At 52.8% G+C, this 20,804-nt stretch overlaps 2 protein-coding genes and 1 pseudogene across 2 annotated transcripts; all 3 read right to left on the reverse strand.

Annotated features, from left to right (window-relative positions):
• Window positions 1-1,020: 1,020 nt before the first annotated feature.
• Window positions 1,021-1,934, reverse strand: LOC121485133 (annotated as a pseudogene).
• A 6,722-nt stretch (window positions 1,935-8,656) lies between these two features.
• LOC121476882 (collagen alpha-1(XIII) chain-like) lies at window positions 8,657-11,464 on the reverse strand. Its single transcript, XM_041731049.1, has 4 exons — window positions 11,393-11,464; window positions 9,540-9,847; window positions 9,091-9,322; window positions 8,657-8,908 (listed from the first exon to the last, which is right to left on the reverse strand). The coding sequence occupies exons 1-4, from the start codon at window positions 11,462-11,464 to the stop codon at window positions 8,657-8,659; spliced, it is 864 nt and encodes a 287-aa protein (XP_041586983.1).
• Window positions 11,465-14,495: 3,031 nt separating this feature from the next.
• NKX2-3 (NK2 homeobox 3) lies at window positions 14,496-17,472 on the reverse strand. The gene is made up of 2 exons (XM_041746592.1): window positions 16,833-17,472; window positions 14,496-15,303 (listed from the first exon to the last, which is right to left on the reverse strand). Exons 1-2 carry the CDS (start codon window positions 17,188-17,190, stop codon window positions 14,564-14,566), a joined length of 1,098 nt encoding a protein of 365 aa, XP_041602526.1. The 5' UTR covers window positions 17,191-17,472; the 3' UTR covers window positions 14,496-14,563.
• Between the last annotated feature and the right edge of the window lie 3,332 nt (window positions 17,473-20,804).

The raw sequence follows: 20,804 nt of genomic DNA on the forward strand, positions 1-20,804 counted from the left end.
TTCCTGAAGCAGTTATTAGGTGTCCTATAAAGATAGTCATCATGTCCATTCAATGTCATGTTATTCAGGGACTAGAGGGATTTGGAGATACCTGTGGCACCAAAGTTCCCACATTTGGTTGTGTGGGTTATTCACTGAACAAGGGTGTCCAGCCCATGAGACACCTGAGCCAGGCACCTGGCAAAGCCATGTCCACTTGGAGGAAGCAGTGGCTTTTTCTTTTTTTTTTTAACTTGTATTTTCCTTTTTATTTAAAAAATTATAAAATTCATGCTGATAGCTAAAAAATTCAAATGGTAGAAGGTGTACATAGGAAAGCCCCTTCCTCAGTCCCACTCCCAGGAATCAATCTCTCTGGATATAAGCATAGTTTTCATTAAAAAAAAATCCACATTTCAAGCATGCCATAACACATGAGCACATTCAGACTCCTTATTTAGGATGAGAGAACTGATTTAACCAGTTGCCTATGGTGGAGTCACATGCTGCATCTTCAAAGGCTGGCCTATGGAATGGGAGTAGTGAGGGCGAGGAGACAGTTTCATGGACTCAGAATAAACTCTCATGATGAGAAGTTGTGGACAGGGATGAGTTAGAGACTTACCCTTGTGGGCAAGTGAGACTTTTGGAAGCAGTATGGCTGGGCTGGCCTGCTGGCCTCAAAGACTCTGGAACCTCTCCCTGCCACAAGCATCAGGGCCTTTTGGCTGTGGCCCTGCAGCAACCAGCCAGTCATGCATGAAGGCAGGTGACAGCACAGCACTTCAAAGGATGCAAGGTTAGCTAACATGTAAATAAGGCAACTGTCATGTCACATTGAGGAAATAATTGAAGTAAACTCGGCAAACAGCAAAATGAAAAGAAAGAGTGTCAGAAAAAGCTCTTCAGTTCATCTGGTATCAATCAAATGGTTCAAAACTGGTTCAAAATAAGCCACAAGATCATGGCAGGTTCTAGCTGGGTTGATGATGAATGTGATATTTACTGTTTAAGATTCGGCAGCTGGAAGATTAAAACTAGTCAGAACCTGGGTATGACTGTTATCTTTTCTTTCACATCTGCATCATGGTGTTTGGCTGAAGCCCTCATTTTCTGGGCACATTATTTTCCATATAACAGGAAAAACAGGGAACCTTTAGGGAAAGTAGGCTGAACAGCTAAAGAACCTTTTTCGAGACAGTTGTTTATATTTTGAGATAGCGTCAGGACTTTCGAAGAAGAATCTCCTTTGCCACGTGGTGGTCATAAAGGGAAAGGAATGAGGAATCCATTTGGGAACCAAGTAGTACCTCTGTCATGGCTGGATTTTCAGACAAATTTACAGGGAGTTTCAAAACTTGAACCATGGTACTTCCATCCCCTGTAAGTAACAGGTCTGTGATGTAATCAGTAAGCATGTGCTGGTGGTTGTTAGTCACGGTCATGTTTGTTAACAGTCTCAGCCCAGCCAGCTGCACTGCAGAGTCCAGGGGACCAGAGAGGACATCCTTACAGACTTGATTGATGTATACCTTTATCTTGACTTGATTTTCAAGATTCACACTCAGGTTATTCAATGCATTTGAAGCTTTCTCTTCAATGCTGTGGTTGGGATTGTTGATTTTGCTTTCAATGATTGGAATACCACCCAATTCGCATATAATGACTTGGTTAGCTGAAAAGCCTGCATTGTTACCCAGAGTGACCAAAGCTCTTTAAATAATTACAGAATCATCAGTTGACTCAAGCAGGTAGAGGAGTTTCTGGAGCTGGTCAACATTTAGGACATCATCATATGAACCATTGGTTAAGTCTTCTACGGAGTGTGAGGGGCGCAGCCGAAGCCCGTGGGTGCCTCACCACCAGCCCCGCATCAGCTTGTAAATGCAGTAGCAGGCACTGGCCTGGAGGACCAGGCCCTTGGCCACCCAGCCCACATCCCGGGCACCGCCCATGCTGCAGCTGGCCTGAAGGCCTGGCCCGGGAGCAAGTGGATCCCACCACTACCCCAGCGCAGGCCCCGCAGTGGCTTTTTCTGATTGGCCCAAAAGCCCTAGTGGTCCTGTGTGATCCAGAATCCATCCAGGGGAAGTTTGTCATTTATCTGAAGAAATGCTGAGAGACTGTGAGTGGCTCTAGAGGCTGGATCTGCACACCGGTTCCAGGACTCCCAAGACGTCTGTAGAAGAGGGGATCACCTCAAACTTCAACCCCATTTTACATTTGCTCTCTGGTTTGACCCTCATCACATATCCCTGTGGGGTTAAGGCACGTGTTCCCCATTGCCAGATGGGGCGCTGTTGCTCAGAAAGATTGGGACCTACTCAAGAGCACACAAGATAAGTACATTTGGGAAATATTTGGGAACTTAGCACACCAGGCATAGGGGTGTCAATGAACAAAGAACTGTGGACACTAAGAATAGACATCAATTATATAGTCTCTGAGTCAGCTGCTGTTGCTGACTCTCTGAAGAGGAATTTGGGGCTCATGCCAAGTCCTTCTCAATCTAATTTTGGCCACTGTCAAACATGGGTGGGTCCTTCTTAAAGGACTAGTAGAAGTGGAGGACCCAGAGAATCCAGCTCCTTCCTTAGGCCAGGGAAGACTTATGCACCTCTGAAGTCTGACTCCAGAAGCCTTGGGTCCCTAGCCCACACCAGAGGGTGCTGAAAGGGGTCCTCAGAGTGCCTGAGAGGGTTGTGCATCTCCCTATGACCACTAGAGGGCACAGGCAGGGCACTGCTTCCTGGGGTCCAGAGACCTTGACACATCAGTGTTCAGATCAATGACAGAGCCAGGGTATGGAAGCAGTTCTTAGATGAGAGGCCTTACCAAGGCAGCTATGGAGAAAGAAGTGGGTACCCAAGTGAAACAGCCAACAGTTGATCATTGTGTCTCAAAGAGTTTTCTGGAGAAGGCAAACAGATCAGTTCAATCCCCTGCTCTGATACTAGCTGAGTAACCTTAAGCAAGTTGTTTTTACATCACTGAACCTCACTCTACTCATCTGTAAAATGGATCTACCATGACTTGAAGTTGCAGAGGTGCTATGAGCCTTCTAGGCTGTCTAGTACACTGCCTGATATTTTACGCAGCTGGCCCATGGTTTATTATTATAAAGATTGCACTATGTATCTAGATTCATGGAAATTCTGAAAGGGTATATGAGCCCCAGAGAGAGGCCCTGAAGAGATTCTGAACTGTAACTTCCTGGTGGATGTTGGGTTCCTCCCAAATAGCCACATGTTATTAAACTGTGTGTTCTCCCAACCTCGGAGGTACTTTTTGTTTACATTCCCAAGAGACACTGTTGTACAGCATTAAACACAAATTGAGTGTGTGCAGAGTGCCGACCTGGGAGAAGGGATGTGGGAAAGGAAACTTGCCAGAGAGGAATAAGGGCTAGGGTTAGGTGTGGGGACTGAACATTGAAAAGAGGGAGTGAGGGAAATACAGTGGGGAAACACTGGCCACTAAGAAGAGGGGTGATCTGGGGACACTGTCAATCATCCTCTTCTCTGGGATCATTTTCTTATCCTTAAAATGGGTTGCTTGGGCTGATATCCTTCTAGCTCTGACATTCTCTCATGTCACATGGGAAATCAGGAAGAGTATCCCAAAGGAATTGGGAATATAGGACAACACCAGCATCTGCTCCAAGTCATATGTCCAGTTCATTGTTTTGTCAAATGTGTATCAAACATCCAGCATGTTCTGGGCATTGCATTAAGGCACTGAAAAAAAAAGAACTGAACAGACAAGTGTTCCTCATCCTTGAAGCCAATCATCTAGTGAACAATGTAAGTGCCTCTCCTTTCACACACCATGATGAGAGGGCATGGAGGAGTTGTTAAGGATTAAACAGGAGGAGGAAGAGACAATACTCTGAGTTTGACTTTTATTTAACAAATCCCTCAAGCTTCTGCTGACTATTTGCTGAACCTGTGTCCAATATCAAACAGGTAGCAAAATTTGCCAATGTCTATGACATTACTATTCTTTTTTTAAAAAAAGATTTTATCTATTTATTCACGAGAGACACAGAGAGAGAGAGAGAGAGAGAGGCAGAGACACAGGCAGAGAGAGAAGCAGGCTCCATGCAGAGAGCCTGACATGGGACTTGATCCTGGGTCTCCAGGATCACGCCCTGGGCTGAAGGTGGCACTAAACCACTGAGCCACCCAGGCTGCCCCGACATTACTATTCTTAAGAATAATAAACTTATGTTACCCTTAATACTTTTCTGGGCATTTTCTCCTAATTGCATATATATTTATTTATTTCATTTATATTAATCTCTGTAGGCAATACCAAGAAAGCATAGAATATGATCCTTATCCTCAGGGAGCTTACGGTATAATTGAGGATAGAGATAATGAGACAATAAATAAAACTACTTGGATCAAAAACTAAGTTTTGCAGTGGAGGCCATTTAGTCTTTGTCAAGAGCCTGGGATGTGTGATCATTGTGAGCCATGGTCAATAGAAAAGCCTTCATAGTCAGGAGACTGTGAACTTGGAGTTGAGAAGGTGAGATGCTCAGAGGGTCCCTGATAATAAGCACAGCAGATAAACGAGTCAGGGTGAGGGACTGTAAGAAGATTGTGTAGATCACTTATGAATAATGAGAAATTTGGTTTTAGGCACGGTAATAAGGGTTCACCAGTGGTCTTGAGAGTCCATTTGATGCTACACACAACGAGGAGCCATAGCACAGTTGAGAAAACATAGGTTACCTTTAAGAAGCATTTGAAGAAAAAGTATCTGGTGCTGGTGTTAGGATGAGTGTTATCAGCAATCTGCCCAAGCTAAGTTGACAAATTAGGAGGCCATTAGAGTATTTAGGCTGTAGAATCAGACTTTGATTTGAACTCTGGAGTGTGTCACTTAAGAACTGTGTCACTTGCAAGTCCTTGGGCAAGGTGTTTATATTCTCAAGTTTTGATTTCTGGCCCATAACATAGAGATGACAGTGTTTACTTTTCAGGATGGTTCCTGTATTAAGTGGGTCAGGATATGCAGAGCCCAGTGCCTGAAATGTATTGGGTTCCCCCACTCCTTCTGCTCTAAGTGAAGAGAATTTCTCTTGGGAAGGGAAGAGAACAAGGAAAGATGCTTCTGCCATTGGCAGAAGTTGAGATGTGAGCAGTGTGGGGGAGTGATGATGAACTTGAGACGACAATGGTATAGGTACAAGTAGAATTATCCCCCAGGCATTTGAAAATAGAACATCAGAGGAAGACCAAGCTAAAGCTGTAGATTAAGGTCTCATTAGTATAAAAGTGATAGTTGACACTGTATGAGTGGACAAGATTTAGGACAGCAAGAGTATAGAAGAGACCTGGAAGTTTCCACTAAGTGGGATTGGAGAGGGAAGAGGATTAACACAGAGTGTCAAAACCACAATAAGACTTTCCAGGAAAAAAGTCACTATTGAAGAGAGGTAATAAAGCACAACCCTGAGAAGAAGGGGAAAAGTTGTCTGATTTCAAAGAATGAGTCTCAGATAATTAAGGGGGAATGGCAGGACTTGAATGCCTAAAGAGCCTGGAAAAGGGAAGCAGGTATCAGGGGAAACAGTTGAATTAGCTGACCACAGAGGTAACTTCCAACTAAGCATCAACGCTCACTACTTGGGAGGCAAGTATCATGCAGGCTGAAGGAAAGGGAAGGGAAGTAGCTGGTGAAGACACATATTCAAAAATCTGACCCCAAATGGGGAGGAAAGCTATTTAAGGAAGGGCACTAGGGTTAAGAGAAGATAATATGGCAAGATTGTGACATGTTTCAGGGTGAAAAGAAGGCAGAGATTACTGACTGAATTGTAGGGTGAGTGGAACTTCAGAACTCAAAATGTGCAGCACTGTTTCTAGAAGTAGGGAAGAAAATATACCAAGGGTTTAAGGGGTAGTGTTACTTTAGAGAGAATGGAAATCCCCCTGAAGACTAAGGAATAAAAACTAAGTTAAGGAGAATGAGATCCATGAGGAAAGCCTCCCAGTGGGCCTCAGCCTTCTCTGAAGGGTACAAGAAGATGAAGACAGAAGTATTCAAAGGCTGAAGAGGAGAGGACTACCTGTGAGGAATATACCAGATCATCCCAAGCACAGAAGAAATACATGAGCTAGAGAACATCCACTGAAAAATAGCCAGGAAGCAAAAAACAGTCAAAGAAACTGAGGCTATTTCACCCAGAGAAGCGTTGGAGTCAATGGCTGACTTCAAATATTTGAAGAACTGACATATAGAAGGAGTAGACATCTGTGGGAACAGGGGGAGCAGCTGAAAGGGGCGCCTGGTGGCTCAGTCTGTTAAGGGTTTGACTGGATACCAGTTCAACTCTTGATCTCAGGTCGTAAAAAAAAAAAAAAAAGGAGCAGTTGATGGAAGTCACAGGAGGAAGATTTCACTTGGATATAAGGCAGAGCTTTCTCACACTTAGGGAGTGGAGGGGTGAGTGGTTCTCCCATGGGTGGTGTCCAGGAGACATGGGACAGTTACTTGCCCAGGATGCTGCACATAGGATTCAGCATCAGAAAATAGTTATACTCCAGCAATTTCTAAGACTCTTCCCACTAGCACAGCTGAAATCTATGCTGGATCTACAGGTATGTAACAAATTTAAAGAATTTTGTTCTTGGCTGAAAGGGACCTTGAAGGTAATCTAATCTAATAACCCATTTGAGTCTTGAACCCCCTCTCTAAGAGGCTCACCAAATGATCATGGACTGTAAAACCCACCCAAGCTAAGCCTGAATCCACCAGTAGCCACCGGGAGGACTGGGTTTCTATTTACTTCTCATCTGGATAGAGAACTTATCTGCTGACCTCCCAGAGAACTTGAGATGTCAAGATGGTCCAGGTGAAACTTTCATGAGCCCCCTTCTCAATAAATGAGGAAATATGTGCAAAATGTTGATGAATCTTAAATATGATTTTGAGTTGCTCTTGTTTATTACTTGAGAACCCAAGCTTACAAAGCAAATGCTGTGCTATTACTCATATTTTAAAAGGATCCTTCATACAAAATAATTCATATTGTGATAGTTTTAGGCAACAAATTCTAAGGATGAACTTAAAATGTACTCAATCTTTCTCTCTTCTCTCAAGCAAAAGGCTCTTTGCACACAGCTTTTCAAGAACTTGCGTGTCACACAGTGAGTTTCGCTGTTGTTACAACATAACAAACCATTCCTCTGCTTATCTAGCCACACACAAGTGGTTAATGATCAGTTTGATTCTGTCCAAGGGGAGTCTTCACAGAGGACATCTAATTTGATCCAGAATTTCAAGATCTGCTCCAGCCAGGGCTCTGTTTACCCAGGGAAGGGAGATTTTTTAAAGTCAGAACAGTTCTCAGGGCCACAGGTGTTAAGTCCTATAAGGGTTACTACTATTTACTAGCTGTGTGCCCAAGAAGAGAGTGGTTCAGTGTCTCAAAGCATCAGTATCTGCATGTGTAAACAAGGAATACATAACTCACATGACTATTCTGAGGATTAGAAAGAATTTCTACAAAGTCTCACCCACCCACACCCACACACACACATCCTGACACATAGTAAATCATCCTCTGCTACTAGGGCTTACTTTGCTTCTCAGCAAACCAGAGAGGTAGCACACCCAGAGACTGTTACTGCCATTTTGTAGAAGGCAGAGCCAGGTTGCAAACTAAAACTGAGTCAGCACAAAATCTGGCTTCTCTCCCATGGCTATAGCCTGCCAGGCAATCTCATCATCTCCTCTAGTGGGATAGTCCAATATATAACATTAAAGGAAGAGGGGCACTGATTTTAAGAAGGCATAATGTAACAAGAGATATGAGAAACATATCACCTCCAAACATACGGCCCCTTCATAATGCCCTGTTAACCCAGGTCCAATTTCTAGGGGAGAAGGCCAATTGGGTGGAAGGCCTGACGCAGGGGTGGAGTGGTATAAAGGATAAAATTAAGACCCTATAACCCCCCAAGAACCCCTCCAACCATCATCATCACTTTTACTATGGTTAAGTGACAATTTTCACAATTGTACTTAAAAGTGAACAGAAGCCTCTTTTTAAGAACACATTCAGTAGAATGGCTAAAATTTAAAAAATGAAATGAAAATATTAAGAGTTGAGAGCATGTGGTGTTACTGCTGGTGGGAGTGAAAATAGATGTGCCGACTTGAGACAATTGCTCAGTACAATCTGGAAGCTGGTGTTCATTCCCTCTGACATAGTGATTGCACTCCTAGGCGTATACTGAATGGAAACATTTACTACAGTCCTCAAAAGACATATTAGAACTGTGCTGCCCAGCACACGTGGCTCTTTAAATTAATTACAATTTAGGAAAATTAAAAATCCAATTCCTCAGCCAACCACATTTCAAGTGCTCAAGAGCCAAAAGTGACCAGTAGCTACCTCACTGGCCAGCACAGATCGAGACCATTTCCATCACTGCAGAAAGTTCTGCGGGATGCTGTTCGAGAATGTCTGTGGCAGCACTGCTCACAGCAGCCAAACACTAGAAACCACCCAAACGCCCATCAGCAGCAGCGCGATAAATTATATGTGGCAGATTCGTACCATGTAATACTCTAAAGTAATGAGAGTGAACTTGCTGCAAGCGCTCTCCGCAAGATCAATAAAACTCACAAACGAAAGAAGCCAGGCACGTACGGGTACCCGCTACAGGATTCTGTGTATATAACGCTCCAAAGCAGGCAAAACTAATTTATGTGGTTCGAGGCCACGATCGTGGTTATCCTTGGCGGCAGGACAGTGAGGACACGGGACGCTGTGGGGACTTGGGGGCGGCTGCTGGTAATGTTCCGTCTTCAGCTGGGGGGAGTTGGCCTCACAGCAGCGCTGGCCTTCTGAGCATCCAGACAGGGTACCCCGACGTCCTTTCTGCATGTCCTTCACATTTCCACACATTCCCTAGACGCCCCGTCAGAAAACCTCGCTGTTACCAATGCTCCCTGCAGTCTAGGCTGAGAAAACGCGCGACCTTCCAGAAAAGCAACTGTGGTTCTGGGGTCAGCGCCCCGGCCCGCAGAGGCGTCCCCGACCCCGCTCCCCCAGGCCCGCTGGGCCGCCACCCGCTCCCCGGCGCGTCCTACCTGGGCGCCCAGGCTGCGTCGCAGGACCGGGGGCCTCCGCGGCGGGCGGCCAGGCTCTCCCGGGGCTCGCGGGGGCGCTCCCGCGCCAGGCCGGTCGGGAGGCCTGCGCTGCCCCCGCGGGTCCGCGGACCCTCGCCCGCCGCGGCCCCCCGGGGCTCCGGCCCTTGGTCCGGGAGGAGGCGCCCCGGGAGTCGGCTCCGGGGCCCAGGAGCGTGAAGGCCGGAGGAGGAGGCTGCCAGGGCGGCGCGGAGCCGACCAGCCCCCGGCACGCGCCCTCCTCCGGGAGCGGCCCGCCCACCCGGCCCCACCCCCACCCCCACCCCCACCCCCACCCCCACCCCCACCCCGCGGGGGCGCGCGGCCCGGGGTCACGCCGGCGGCGTCCGGGGCAGCGGGGCGTGGGGCCCCGGGGAAGCCCTGGCGGGAGCGGCTGCCTTTCCCCTCCCGACCCTTCTCTTCCACGCGGCGGCAAGCTCCGGGGGCCGCTCCGCCCGCAACCTCCTTTCACCTTCCCCCTCGTTGAATTCCCCAGGCCCAGCCCAGGTCCCGGACTCCGCGAAGCCCTCCGAGCCCCGTCGGCCCCGCCGGGCTCCGCCTGCCCGTGGGGACGCGCGCCCGCGGCGGTGGGGTGGCGGGTCCTCCGGCCCTGGGAGTGCCGCGAAGACCGGGCGGCCCTGGGCTTCTCCGCAGGCGCCGCAGCTAGCGCCGGCCTGGCCGACACCGGCGGTGCAATGCCGGGCGCATACCAGACACTGCGCTAAGCCGCCTTTACAAGGATCACCTCGTTTAGTTTTCACAACCAAGGTGCTTGCTACATAAGAACTTACGTATATAAACACTCATTTAATTGCACACTTCTTATTTGTCCATTTTGCTTAGGTAAAAGAAAAAAGCCTATGAGAGAAGTGGTATACCCATTTTATAGAGGAGGAAACTGAGGTTCCAGGAGCTTCCAACTTAAAGTCTCTACCACTGGTTGTGCTGGTACTGAGATTAGAATGAAGGAAGCCTGAACGCCAGAACCTAGCCTCTTAACCCTCCTCAAGATTAGGCTCTGCAGGAAAAAACTGCTGGCCTTAATCTATTCCACCTCTCTCACCAGTAGTGTCTACCCACTTCACGAGCCCGGCATGGTACCAGTCACTGGGTAGGGGGGGATTATCATGCATTCAGAGAAGTAAGGAGAATTTGAGCTAGAAGTGACTTGTGAAATCATAGGGTCTATCCTCTGCTTTCGAGCTCAGAAACCAGAACACACAAGGATGACTTACTTCACCTACTCAAAGTCTCATGGATCATTAGGAGGCATTTTACTCTTCCTCATGGCTTACAAAACTATTCAGTGAAGCAGCAATTTGGGCCTGGGGGGTGGGGTGTGTCTTTTCCCCTGCAGAGGGAGCTCAAAGAGAGGTAACTGTGCTGGTTAAGAGTTTTCACCCTTGATGGCCAGCAACTAGCAGTAAGGAAATCCTTTAGCCCTGAGATGGGAGCTATTTATACCCAGAGACTGCAAGCTCTGGGGAAGAGTAGTGAGCCATGAGGGAGCTGGTTCAGTCTGGCTTTAAGTATCTCAAGACACGCAAACTGTGTGGAAGCCAATCCCTAGAACCAGCTCTGTTTCCTCTACCATGGTCACACGCCTCTGTTTGAAATAGAAGAGGATGCAGAGTGGAGGAAGATTAATGTGGGCCAGGAGGAAACCTGGCCAAGGAAGGTGGGGATCTGGTCTTGGGAGCATCGACAGGCCATGGCCCACAGGACACAGACTAGGAGTTGCTTGCTTGGGAAAACCCCCAAGCAGAGCAAGGGTTTCTGGTCGCAGAGTCTTGGGTTCCTAGAGCACTGTGATGAAATCCAGCATTGGAAGTGAGCACTCCTGGAGTGCAGGGCAGCCTCCAGATCACCTACCATATCCCTCAGCTACAGAATGTGGGAAAGGTGGAAGTGAGTCCCGGTTCCAGGTCCTCAATTTATCATACACACCTCAGCTCTTCACCCCCTCCCAGCCTGAGTCCTCACTCTCGTTCCTATCTCTGTGTCCCTCCCATCCCCTAATCTTTGTGTCTTGGTATCAGTTCATTGCCAAATTCTCAACCTCCTTTCCTATGTTTTGAGCTGTAGGGTGAGGGGTAATAATCTCTTGCGGGAAGCTGTGTCCCTAGGCAACATCGCAGGGTACCAAAGACAGGACTTTTCTCTGTGATCTGCTTGGGTTGTGCATCTTCTGCAGGCCATTTCAGGTGCCTTGGCTCTACCCAGGTAGGCTAAGAGTCTAGTTTAGCATATCCCTTGAAGCCAGCACCCAATGTCGCAGCTCATCACTGGGGCCACAGCATGTGCTGAGGAGGGCAGCACTTATGGACTCTGGCCCCATGATCTCCTATTTACTGTGCTAATTGCCCCAGAGGAAAAAGATGTCAACCTGGTCCCCCATGACCTCACTAGGACCTCATGAGGAGGGAGAGAAACAAATAAATCTTTGCATGACACTATGTTGTGATACTGGAAAGTACCTAAGACTCTGGTGGCATATATGAGGGAGTGATTACCTCCACTTGGGTGGTTCAGGAAAGAAGCCTGGCTTTGAAGGGGGAGTAAGAGTTCACCAGAAAAATGGGGGGTGGAAGGGCATTCCATATCATGGGGAAGGCAAGTGAAGAGGCATGGGGTTGCAACAGCAAAGCCCTGTTTGGACTGGCTTCCCTTTTGTGATTCTGGTATCAACTTAAATGTAATCTCCTCAACGCGGCTTTCTCTGACCACCTACTCCAAAAGAACCCTCCATTCAGCATTTGGTTCTATTTCCTTTTTAGAATTTATCTATAGTTTTTACATTTACTTGATTGTTGTCTAACTCCCTCCCCCCATGTACATTCCTTAAAACAAACTCCAGAAGCCTGTAGACAATTTTTTAAAAACCATTCCCAGCATCCAGAACAGTGCAAGTGAACATATATTAGCAGGTGCTCCGTAAAGGATGGATGGATGAATGGATGGATGGATGGATGGATGGATGGGATGAATGGTTCAATCAGTGGTTCAAGGCTGCCGGCGGTGAGAAACGTGTTAGGAAGCGAGCACTCCCTCCCCAGCCCTTAGCCTAAGTAACTCTTGGGAATATAATAGCTTCAGAAGATGGCTCGCTGGGAAAGGGACTTGGGGCGTCAGGGCGGTGTTAGGGGTGGTAGGAGGAGTTGTTCCAGCTCCCGGGAGGCTCAAGAGAGGAAGGAACGGGCGGCCAGGAGCTGAGGGACCGGCAATCTGGTGCACTGTAACTCTTCGTCGGACTCTGGGTTTTTCTGCCTCGGAAGAGGCGAGGGGAGGGAGGGTCTTCGCCCCTAGGCGCCGCCTCTCCAGCCTCCCGCTAGGCCCTTTAGGACCGGTCCAAGGCTCCTCCTGGGCGGTCAGCGGGTTTTGGAGGATTCCCTCGCCTGCCTCCCTCCTTTCCTCTCCTTTTCCCCTCCTCCTCCTCCTCCTCCTCCTCCTCCTCCTCCTCCTCCTCCTCCTCCTCCTCCTCCTCCTCCTCCTCAGGGTCTCTGCAGATCCCAGCCCGGCGGCCCCGCGGCAGCCTAGCGGCCCCCGCCCCCTCCTGTACGGGCGAAATTGCTAAACTTGTAGCAATAATGACCCTGCATTCAGGCCGCCGACTCCCGCTGAACGTCTCCGCGCCGCGGCTGGCCGGCCTAATCAGCGCGCCCCTCCCTGCTGCCCGCCCAGCCCCCGTCTCCCCTGGCCGCTCCCTCCCCCAGCGCACAAAAAGTGGGGAACAAAACCCCCGCGCATTTCTCCGTCCCTCTGTCGAGCAGACTGCTACACAAAGCCCCCGCTCTGGGAAGCAATGGGGAGCTGGGGGGGACGTCAATCCCGACGCGCTGGGGTTTTTGTTCGCGCAGGGGACTTCGCCTTCCTACCACACCTTTTGTTCGGGACTCCAATAAAAAGCCATTCTTTCCGCACCTTCCCGGCCCGGAGCCGTCTTTCAGCGAGGCCCGGCCCCACAATGGCGCGGCGCTCTGAGGCCTCCCCATTCACCCGCCTTGGCACGCTCACAATCGGCCGTGTGGCAGCACAGGCCTCGCACAGGCATTCTCCGCAAGTGACAAGGAGCCGCATAAAGCCGCGGCCGCCGGGGGAGAAGGGAGGGCGGCCGAGGGGGAGAATTCGGCCGCGGCGGGGCGCAGCGCCCCTGGGCGCGCAGGAGGCCCCGGCGGCCGCCGCTCAAGGCGCCTCCTTCGCCGCCCACGGCCGTGCCGGGGGGCGAGGTTTCCTTTTCCCGGGCGGCCTTCGAGGTGGGCCGGGGTCCAAGCCTTGGTCTAACGCAGGCACAAGCACTCGCCCAGGCATCTGCGTAGAACCTGTGGGGAGTACGAAGCCGGGGACCTCACAAGGCCCACAGTCTCCGACCTGTTCTCCCGCAAGAGTAAAGAGAAATCAATGAACAAAACCCAAGAGGACGCCAGACTTTGCAGCCCCGGGGCCAGCTCGGGAGAGGCCCGGCCTGCGAACGCGCAGGGAAGGCTGCTTTCCCTCTTACACACCTTTTCCTTCCCTACAGGCCCTGTTTAAAGGATCCTGCTCCATTGGGGGTGGGGGTGGGGGAAACAAAGTCTGTAGCCAACGGTTGGGAAATATTGCACCTTGTTTATTGACTCCTGTAGTGTATGGCAGCGGGTGTGTACACGGCGTGTGGATACAGTTATAGATATATTATATGTGCTGAATACAGAATATGAAACAGAAAGGAAACCCGGTTAACACCTCCAGTGGGCCACCAGCTCCCAGATTCGTTCCGCTCCCCCAGCCCCGTGTTTGGTCTTGCTTCGCTGGGGTCCCCCCCCCTGGGGTCCCCCCCCCCGCCCCCGCAGAGTTCTACTCCCTGACAATCCGGAGACCCAGGCCAGGTGTCTGCTGCGGAGGGCAGGCGGTAGGGAAAAAGGAAACTCGACTGTGGCGTGGCGCTCTGGGCCGCCAAAGGGGCAGAGGGGTCGGCAGGGCTTGGGGGTTTCTCCAGCCACGACACCCAGTTTTCTGTCCTTCATGCTTTTCTTTCTTTCCTTTTTCTTTTGTCCTTGGATCTTCTGTCGACATTTCGAGGAGGCCGCGGGAAGGCCGAGGGGAAAGCCGGCCTTCTTGCTCTGGGAGAACCAAGAACCAAGCGGCAGCCCGAGTCCCAGCCTCTCGCGCTGTCTTCGGGGCCAGGGTGCTCCCGGGCACTCAGCCTCAGGGGCAGTCCCCGCGACCGACCCCGGGCTACCTCCTCGCCCCTCAGCCCCCTTCCCCAGGCTCCGCGTGAGCTGCGCTCCGGGCCCCCCGGGGAGAGAGACCTGTGGGTTTTGTTCGTTTGTTTTTGCTTGTTTGTTTTTGCTTGTTTTTAACGAGAGGGCCTGGCCCTGGGATCCAGCCTTTCTCGCGCTTCAGTCCCGCGGCGCCAGGTTGCAGTGGGGCGCCCGCCGCGTGGGGATCCGCCGCGTCCCTACCAGGCCCGGATGCCCTGCAAGGTGCCCTGCGCGCACGCAGCCCCGGCCGCGGGGCCCTGGTGCAGCGGCTGTGCGCCGCCGCCGCCGCCGAAGCCGCCCAGGTTGCTCACGTTCACAAAGGGGCCGCCTCCGGCCGCGCTGCAGGCGGGCTGCATGGCCGCGGCCGCCGCTGAGGCCCCGCCGCCCCCGCCGCCGCCGCCGCCTGCCGGGTACGCACAGCCGTAGCTGCCGCTGTAGGCCGCGGCGGCGGCGGCGGCCGCGGCGGCGGCGGCGGCGGCGGCGGCCGAGTTCCCGTAGCCGTAGGCGGGGAAGCCGTTGTAGGAGTAGGCGCCCGCACCCACGCTGTAGGGCGCCCCGTAGGCTTGCGCGCCCGGCGTGACGCACGGCTTGCCGTCCCGCACCAGCACCGGCACCGCCACGCGGCGCGGCGGCGGCGGGGGCGCGTGTGCGCCCAGCTCCAGGGACTTGTCCTGCCGCTGCCTCTTGCACTTGTACCTGCGATTCTGGAACCAGATCTTGACCTGCGTTGACGTGAGCTTCAGGCTGCTGGCGAGGTGCTCGCGCTCGGGCGCCGACAGGTACCGCTGCTGCTTGAACCTGCGCTCCAGCTCGAAGACTTGGGCTTGCGAGAAGAGGACCCGGGGCTTCCGGCGGCTTCGCGGCTTAGGCCTCTCACTCTCCTCCGCCGCCTTGCAGTCTGCGGCCGCCTCCAGGGGCTTCTTCAGCTGGCAGCTTTCTGCGGAAGAAGCACAACAGCGTCCCTTAGCAGTTCCTATCCCCAGAGCACCGTGGCCCTTTGGGTGGCAGCGCGCAGCATGCGGTAGCGAATGCCTAGACTTTCTGGAAAGTTGGTGGGTCCTGGCGCCATGAGACCCTGCGACAGCCCGAGCACCCTCCGAACGCCCTTAGCGGGCAGAAGCACGGCCGGTGGGGAGGGGTAGTTAGTGCGGGTTTATTTAGAATGCGAACATCTGTGACAGATTTCTCTAGGAACGTGCGGCTCGGCGTGCTAATGAGTTTTCAGGATGAAAGTCTGCAACTACATAATAACTAGAGTATTTGCAAACTCATTTGCCTACCACTCTGTTACGGATAGCTGAAGGTGTGAAGCGTATTGCTGTCTGGGGGGCCCGTGCGTAAGTTGCGTGGAAAAAAAATCCTTCTGTTGGAGATGCTTGAGTGTGACCCACACACCACCACCACCACCCCACCCCCGCATTGCCTAGGAACTTTTTTTTTCTCTTTTAAAAGACAACATGTCTCCAGCTAAATGTCTGCGTGAGGATGTCTATATTACCTTAAAGCGAAAAAGAAACTTGATTGACTGATTTAGACCGTTTCATGACGATTTTAGGCCCGGGGAAATGTCAGGAGTATAGGCCTTAGCTGCTGCCACATCAAACCTCCTCTTGGGAGAGAGATTCTTTGGCTCTTCTCTCACTCTTCTCTCAGAAACAAACACTTCCCTGGGGGCTTTATTCAGTTATCCGATTTCCCTACCCAATTCACCTCCCATCCGTTGTGAGCCGCTGGGATCTAGGACTAGGTTCGGCGCGTTTTTCAATCGGCCTGCAGTCCCACAGCCTGGGACACAAAGCATAACATTATGAATTTTCAAAAAGAAAAAAAAGGGGGGGGGCCAGCGCCTCAGGGGTGTTGATGCCTTGCAGGCCCGTAATGGACTGTGTTCCCAAGCACTCTCCGGCCATCCCCTCCCTCTCTGCCGGGTGCTGTGCGGGTGCCAGGACCCTGAACTTGAAGCAGAGAAGTGAGGAAACCACCCAGCAGGTCTCTACCAAAGTTCCTGCGCCCTGCCAACTCAACCTGCTTGGATCATCTTTTTGGAGAAGAGGGGACGGCTGTCCCAGCCTCAAAGACCTCATCTCACGCTAGGGGGGAACAGGAAGAGATTTGAGCTCTTGTCTCTCTAGCTCTCGGGAAGAACAAAAATGCTGTGAGTTGTCAGGATCCAGCCCCTGAACCCGCGTTGCTTATCAGCGTCAGGGCAGCAGTGACTACTTTCCCTTCCCTTGGGGGCTTGCATTGACTCTCCCCTCCTGGGAGGAGTAGTTGTCCTTCTCCCTCCGCCCCGGCTCCCTCGCAGGCACCTGTGCTTTGCGGAGCTGTCATTGACCAGGGTGAGGCATGACCCCAGCCAAAGGTTAAAGGGGCGGGAAGCAGTGTTGGCCGGGTTTGTGGGCTGTTTGCGGGCGCTCCGCCATTGCTCCAGATGTGCGGGTGCGTTTTCTTTCCCCCTCTACTCACTTTGGCTCCGGTCCCTCACGACCTCGGGCTCCTCTTCATGTTCCTTAGGCCCGCTACACGAGTCTCGCAGGACTGTGTGGACATAGCTCTGGGGACAGAGCCCCGAACCCCCGTGGCCGTCGGCTGTGGCTAGTGAGTTCAAATAGGACAGTTTCTCTCCCTCTTCCTCCTCGTCCTCCTCTCCTCCGTCAGAAAATTGCGTGCCCTCGGCGGCGGCCAGCATGCACGGCGCCGAGTGAAAGTGGTGCTCCAAGTCCGCCTGCAAGTGCGCGCCGTGGAAGTGCTGCTGCTGCTGCTCCAGATTCAAAATGTCTTTGACTGAGAAAGGGGTGGAGGTGACCGGGCTTGGTAACATCATCAGGGCCACTTAATTGTCCAGTCCAAATACTCAATAAATCCCGGCGGGGGCGGGGAAGCAGCGCTGCGGCTCCAGCTCTCCTGGACTCTGCCGCTGCTGCCGAGTCGGGCTTTTGACAGACGCGGTCCGGCTCCAGTCTAAATCGCCTCCATTGGCCCGGACCTGGGGGTCTGGGTTTTGTTACAGCCACTGCAGGGACTGGGGCCGGGGCTGCGAAGCCTGTGTCCGGGGGTCGTGCGTCACGTCGGGGGCGGGGCTCTCGCCTCGGCCTCCCTCCCCATTGGTTCTGGCTCATGCGGACCACGCCCCCCGCATCCGCGGAGTTGGGGTGCTGTGGCGCTACCAGAAATAAAGGACTCGTGTAGAGTCGCGAAGCCCAAGTCGTTGTGGGTGAGGCTGCACTGCCCTGGGTGCCCGAACTACCGATTCCCGTCCCGCCTGGCCCTACCTTTCCGGCCAGGGCCAGTTCTGGGAGGCCTCTTGTCCGCGAGCCAGCTGCCAGGAGCGTGGTTTTTCCAGCTGCTGCAGGGCAAGAAAACTTCCTGGCCTGTAAATACCGGCCTCTGGATTCCCAAGAAGATGGAATGTTTTGTGTACCTATGGATGCGCAACGTGTCTGTTCCCGACTTGTTGACTTTGCTCAAGCTGTGCCTTCCACTTGGAACGTCTTTCCTGCCCTTGTCTCCACGAGTGGAGAGCTCTTCTCCAAGGCTCTGCTCAAATACCACCTCCTCCAAGGAAGCGCTCCCTGATTATCTAGCCGGAAGTCATCTCTCCTGCATCTAAACTTGCAGCGCTTGTTAGTAAAGGACATTCGTGTCACTTAGCACTTCCCACCTAGCACTAGATACTGCTGGCCTGGTCGCCTGGGGGTAAACTGTGAGCCCCCCTCCAGGGGGGGCAGGGTCCCGGTTGCATTTGTCCTTGTAGTTCTTGCAGCTGATGCACTAAGCAGGTAGGTGAGAGGCAGGAGGACAGAGTTGTTACTGAACTTGGTGACAGTTCTTGGTTTGAATCCTGACCTAGTCGGTGTGTGAGCATTTCTAAGCCTCAGTTTCTTTGTCTACAAAAAGAATACTTCTTCAGGGGTTATTGCCAGGGATAAATGACAACATATGCCGGGAGCTTAGTGCAGGGTCCCACACATCTTAAAATGCTCAGGACACCTCAACTACCATTATTCTGCACCAGAGATCAAGCAGCGCTTGTTGACTGCATTGATGACGGCGTGGCCCGAGCGCTGCACACATTGGGTGGCCTCGTAGGGTCTCGAGAGCAGTATCTGTCAGGAGGGAGGTGACCCAGCCAGAGAGGTCTTTTTTCCTGCATATTGAAACCGGGGGCTAGGTCTCTACCCTCGGAGGTGTCTTTCTAATTTCTCCAACCTATACGCCTTCTGGCGCCCTCGTGCGGCCCCGGGTGTTTTCTGGACGAATCTGAGGGGTTCCCTGAGGTCCTGGAAATTCCACGCTGGTGGGGATCATCTTGCGCACAATAGGCATTCGCCGGCCGCCACGCCTCACCCAGTCAGGAGCAGGGAGCAGCGGTCGCTACTGTGAGGCCCACAGAAAGACCCAGGCGCAGCACTGGCCCTGAAAAATACAGAGGCCGGTTCCAGCCTAACCTGGGCGCCAAACCTCCGCCCCTGGCCGCCCCAAGCAATTTTTGGCGGCCAAGATGGTGGAGCAGGGAGAGACCGGCCTCAGCTGGAAGGGGCGGGTGGGAGGTGCAGGGACTGTGGACGACGCCCCCGGGCGGGCGAGGCACACCGGGGATGGACTGTGGGGCCACAGGGGAGAGCAGCCCTTCGGGCCCCGCGACTTTAGGAGTTGTGGGTACCCAAAGGCAAGGAAAGAAGGGCGGGAGGGGAGAGAGGCGGGGCTGTTCAGGAGGGAGCGGAAATGGTGCGGGGAGTCAGCCCCTGAGGCCGCCCGGGGAGCTGGGATGCGGCGCGGGCCACGTGCACCCGGGAGTACTTAGGGTGGCGGCGACCGGCGGGTGGTGGGGGAGACCCTCTGTGGGCAGGGCCCTGCGCTGGTACACCCATTCTTCAGCCGCGGGGGCGCCCGGTGCCTGTCTTCTCGGAATTGAGACTCTTGACGTCCCAGGCGGGGCCGACGTCTCCCAAACCAGGCCAGGGGCTGCAGAGAGAAGAATGCGCCGGGTGTTGCTGCGGATCGCGACCCCTCGGGCGCAAAAGATCCGGAGAGAGGTGGGGGTGAGTGCGCGGCGCTGTGGGGTGGGGGTCCTAGTGGATGTGCGTCGCGTTGGCAGGCGAGCCTAAAAGAAGGAAGCTGAGCTCCAGCCCCACTCCACCCCATCCCCCCTGAGCTAACCATCTCGGGCGAAAGTTTCTGGTTCCCATTTTTCCCCACCTCTTTGGGTGGTGGTTTTTGTTTGTCTGTTGTTGTTTTGAGTGATTTTAAGAGGGGAAAGGAAAAAAGGGGAAAAAAGCAAAAGCTACCAAATATCTTTCTTTCCCCAGTTTCCAACCCAAGTTTGCATTTCTCTTTGCTACATTCTCTTGCTTCTCCGCAGCACGTCGTTCTTAGGCCTTCCCTAAGTTGGTCTCTAAGAAAGCCCATCTTAGACCCGTGGCCGGGGGCCCTGGGAACATGCCCACACAGGCACCGCTGCTGCTGCCGGGAGTCCACCAGGTTGCCTCCTCACTGAGCTCGAAGAAGGCTGTCTCCTCCTTACTCGCAGGTCCGCGGTCCGCTCTCCACCAAACCCACTGACACCACTATCCCGCCAGGTACCCTTGTACCAGGCAGGCCTCAGTGGATCTCTCCTGCAGCTTCTGACTGGGTCGCTCCTCGACAGGCCCCCCAGGGACATCGTTCAGGCCGGAGGGGCTGGAGGCGGTGAAGATCCAGAGCGTGGGCCCCACAGGGGCCTAGCTGCCCTGTACCCCCCTTCTCTTCTTATCCCTAACCCTGCGCAGGGCCCATCTAGCCGGCAGGAGACTTCTACCTAGAGCTGATCTTGGCCTCACGACGGGAGCTGGGGCTTAGGACGTCCCCCGCTGCCTTCTTCCTGGTGGTTCAGGCTCCCTTTGGTCAGTCTGGTTCCCCTGCAGCCGAGCTTCCTACCGAGGATCCCCACCAGGTCAATTCCATCCGGGCAGCCTGCCGTTCCCGCGCCCGCAGCCTGGACGGCGGGCCGCGAGCTTGTGTGCCGCCCGCTGCGCGCCGGTGTCCGGGGGGACAATGAATGCCCGGGCGGTAGTTACACTACGGCAGCCAGCCGGGTCTCGGGAGGCACTTACCAGAATGCGGAATCTGGTTCCAACGCGTGTATCCAGTTACGATCGCGTTCTGCGGCATTTGCATTCTCTTGCCTGAAAAAAGGATCTTTGAAATCCTGGAGTTGTGCTCGACTAATAATAGGTTTTCGTTCCAGTCAGTTTACCTAATTACTGTCAGATAAAGTAAATATCGCTGCAACCAAGGAAGCGTTTGATGTTATTTTAATCGAGTGTATCTGCCTACATTTTTAGGCTTTTGTCACATTACACATTTATGCAAATCCCCCTTCTCCCATATATGATCAAAGATCATAGTAAAATGATGGCAGATTCTATGAGGGGGGAAATGCTGTATAGATGCATAAGT

The sequence above is a fragment of the Vulpes lagopus genome, chromosome 2 (genome assembly GCF_018345385.1).
Source record: "Vulpes lagopus strain Blue_001 chromosome 2, ASM1834538v1, whole genome shotgun sequence".
Classification (NCBI taxonomy): Eukaryota; Metazoa; Chordata; class Mammalia; order Carnivora; family Canidae; genus Vulpes; species Vulpes lagopus.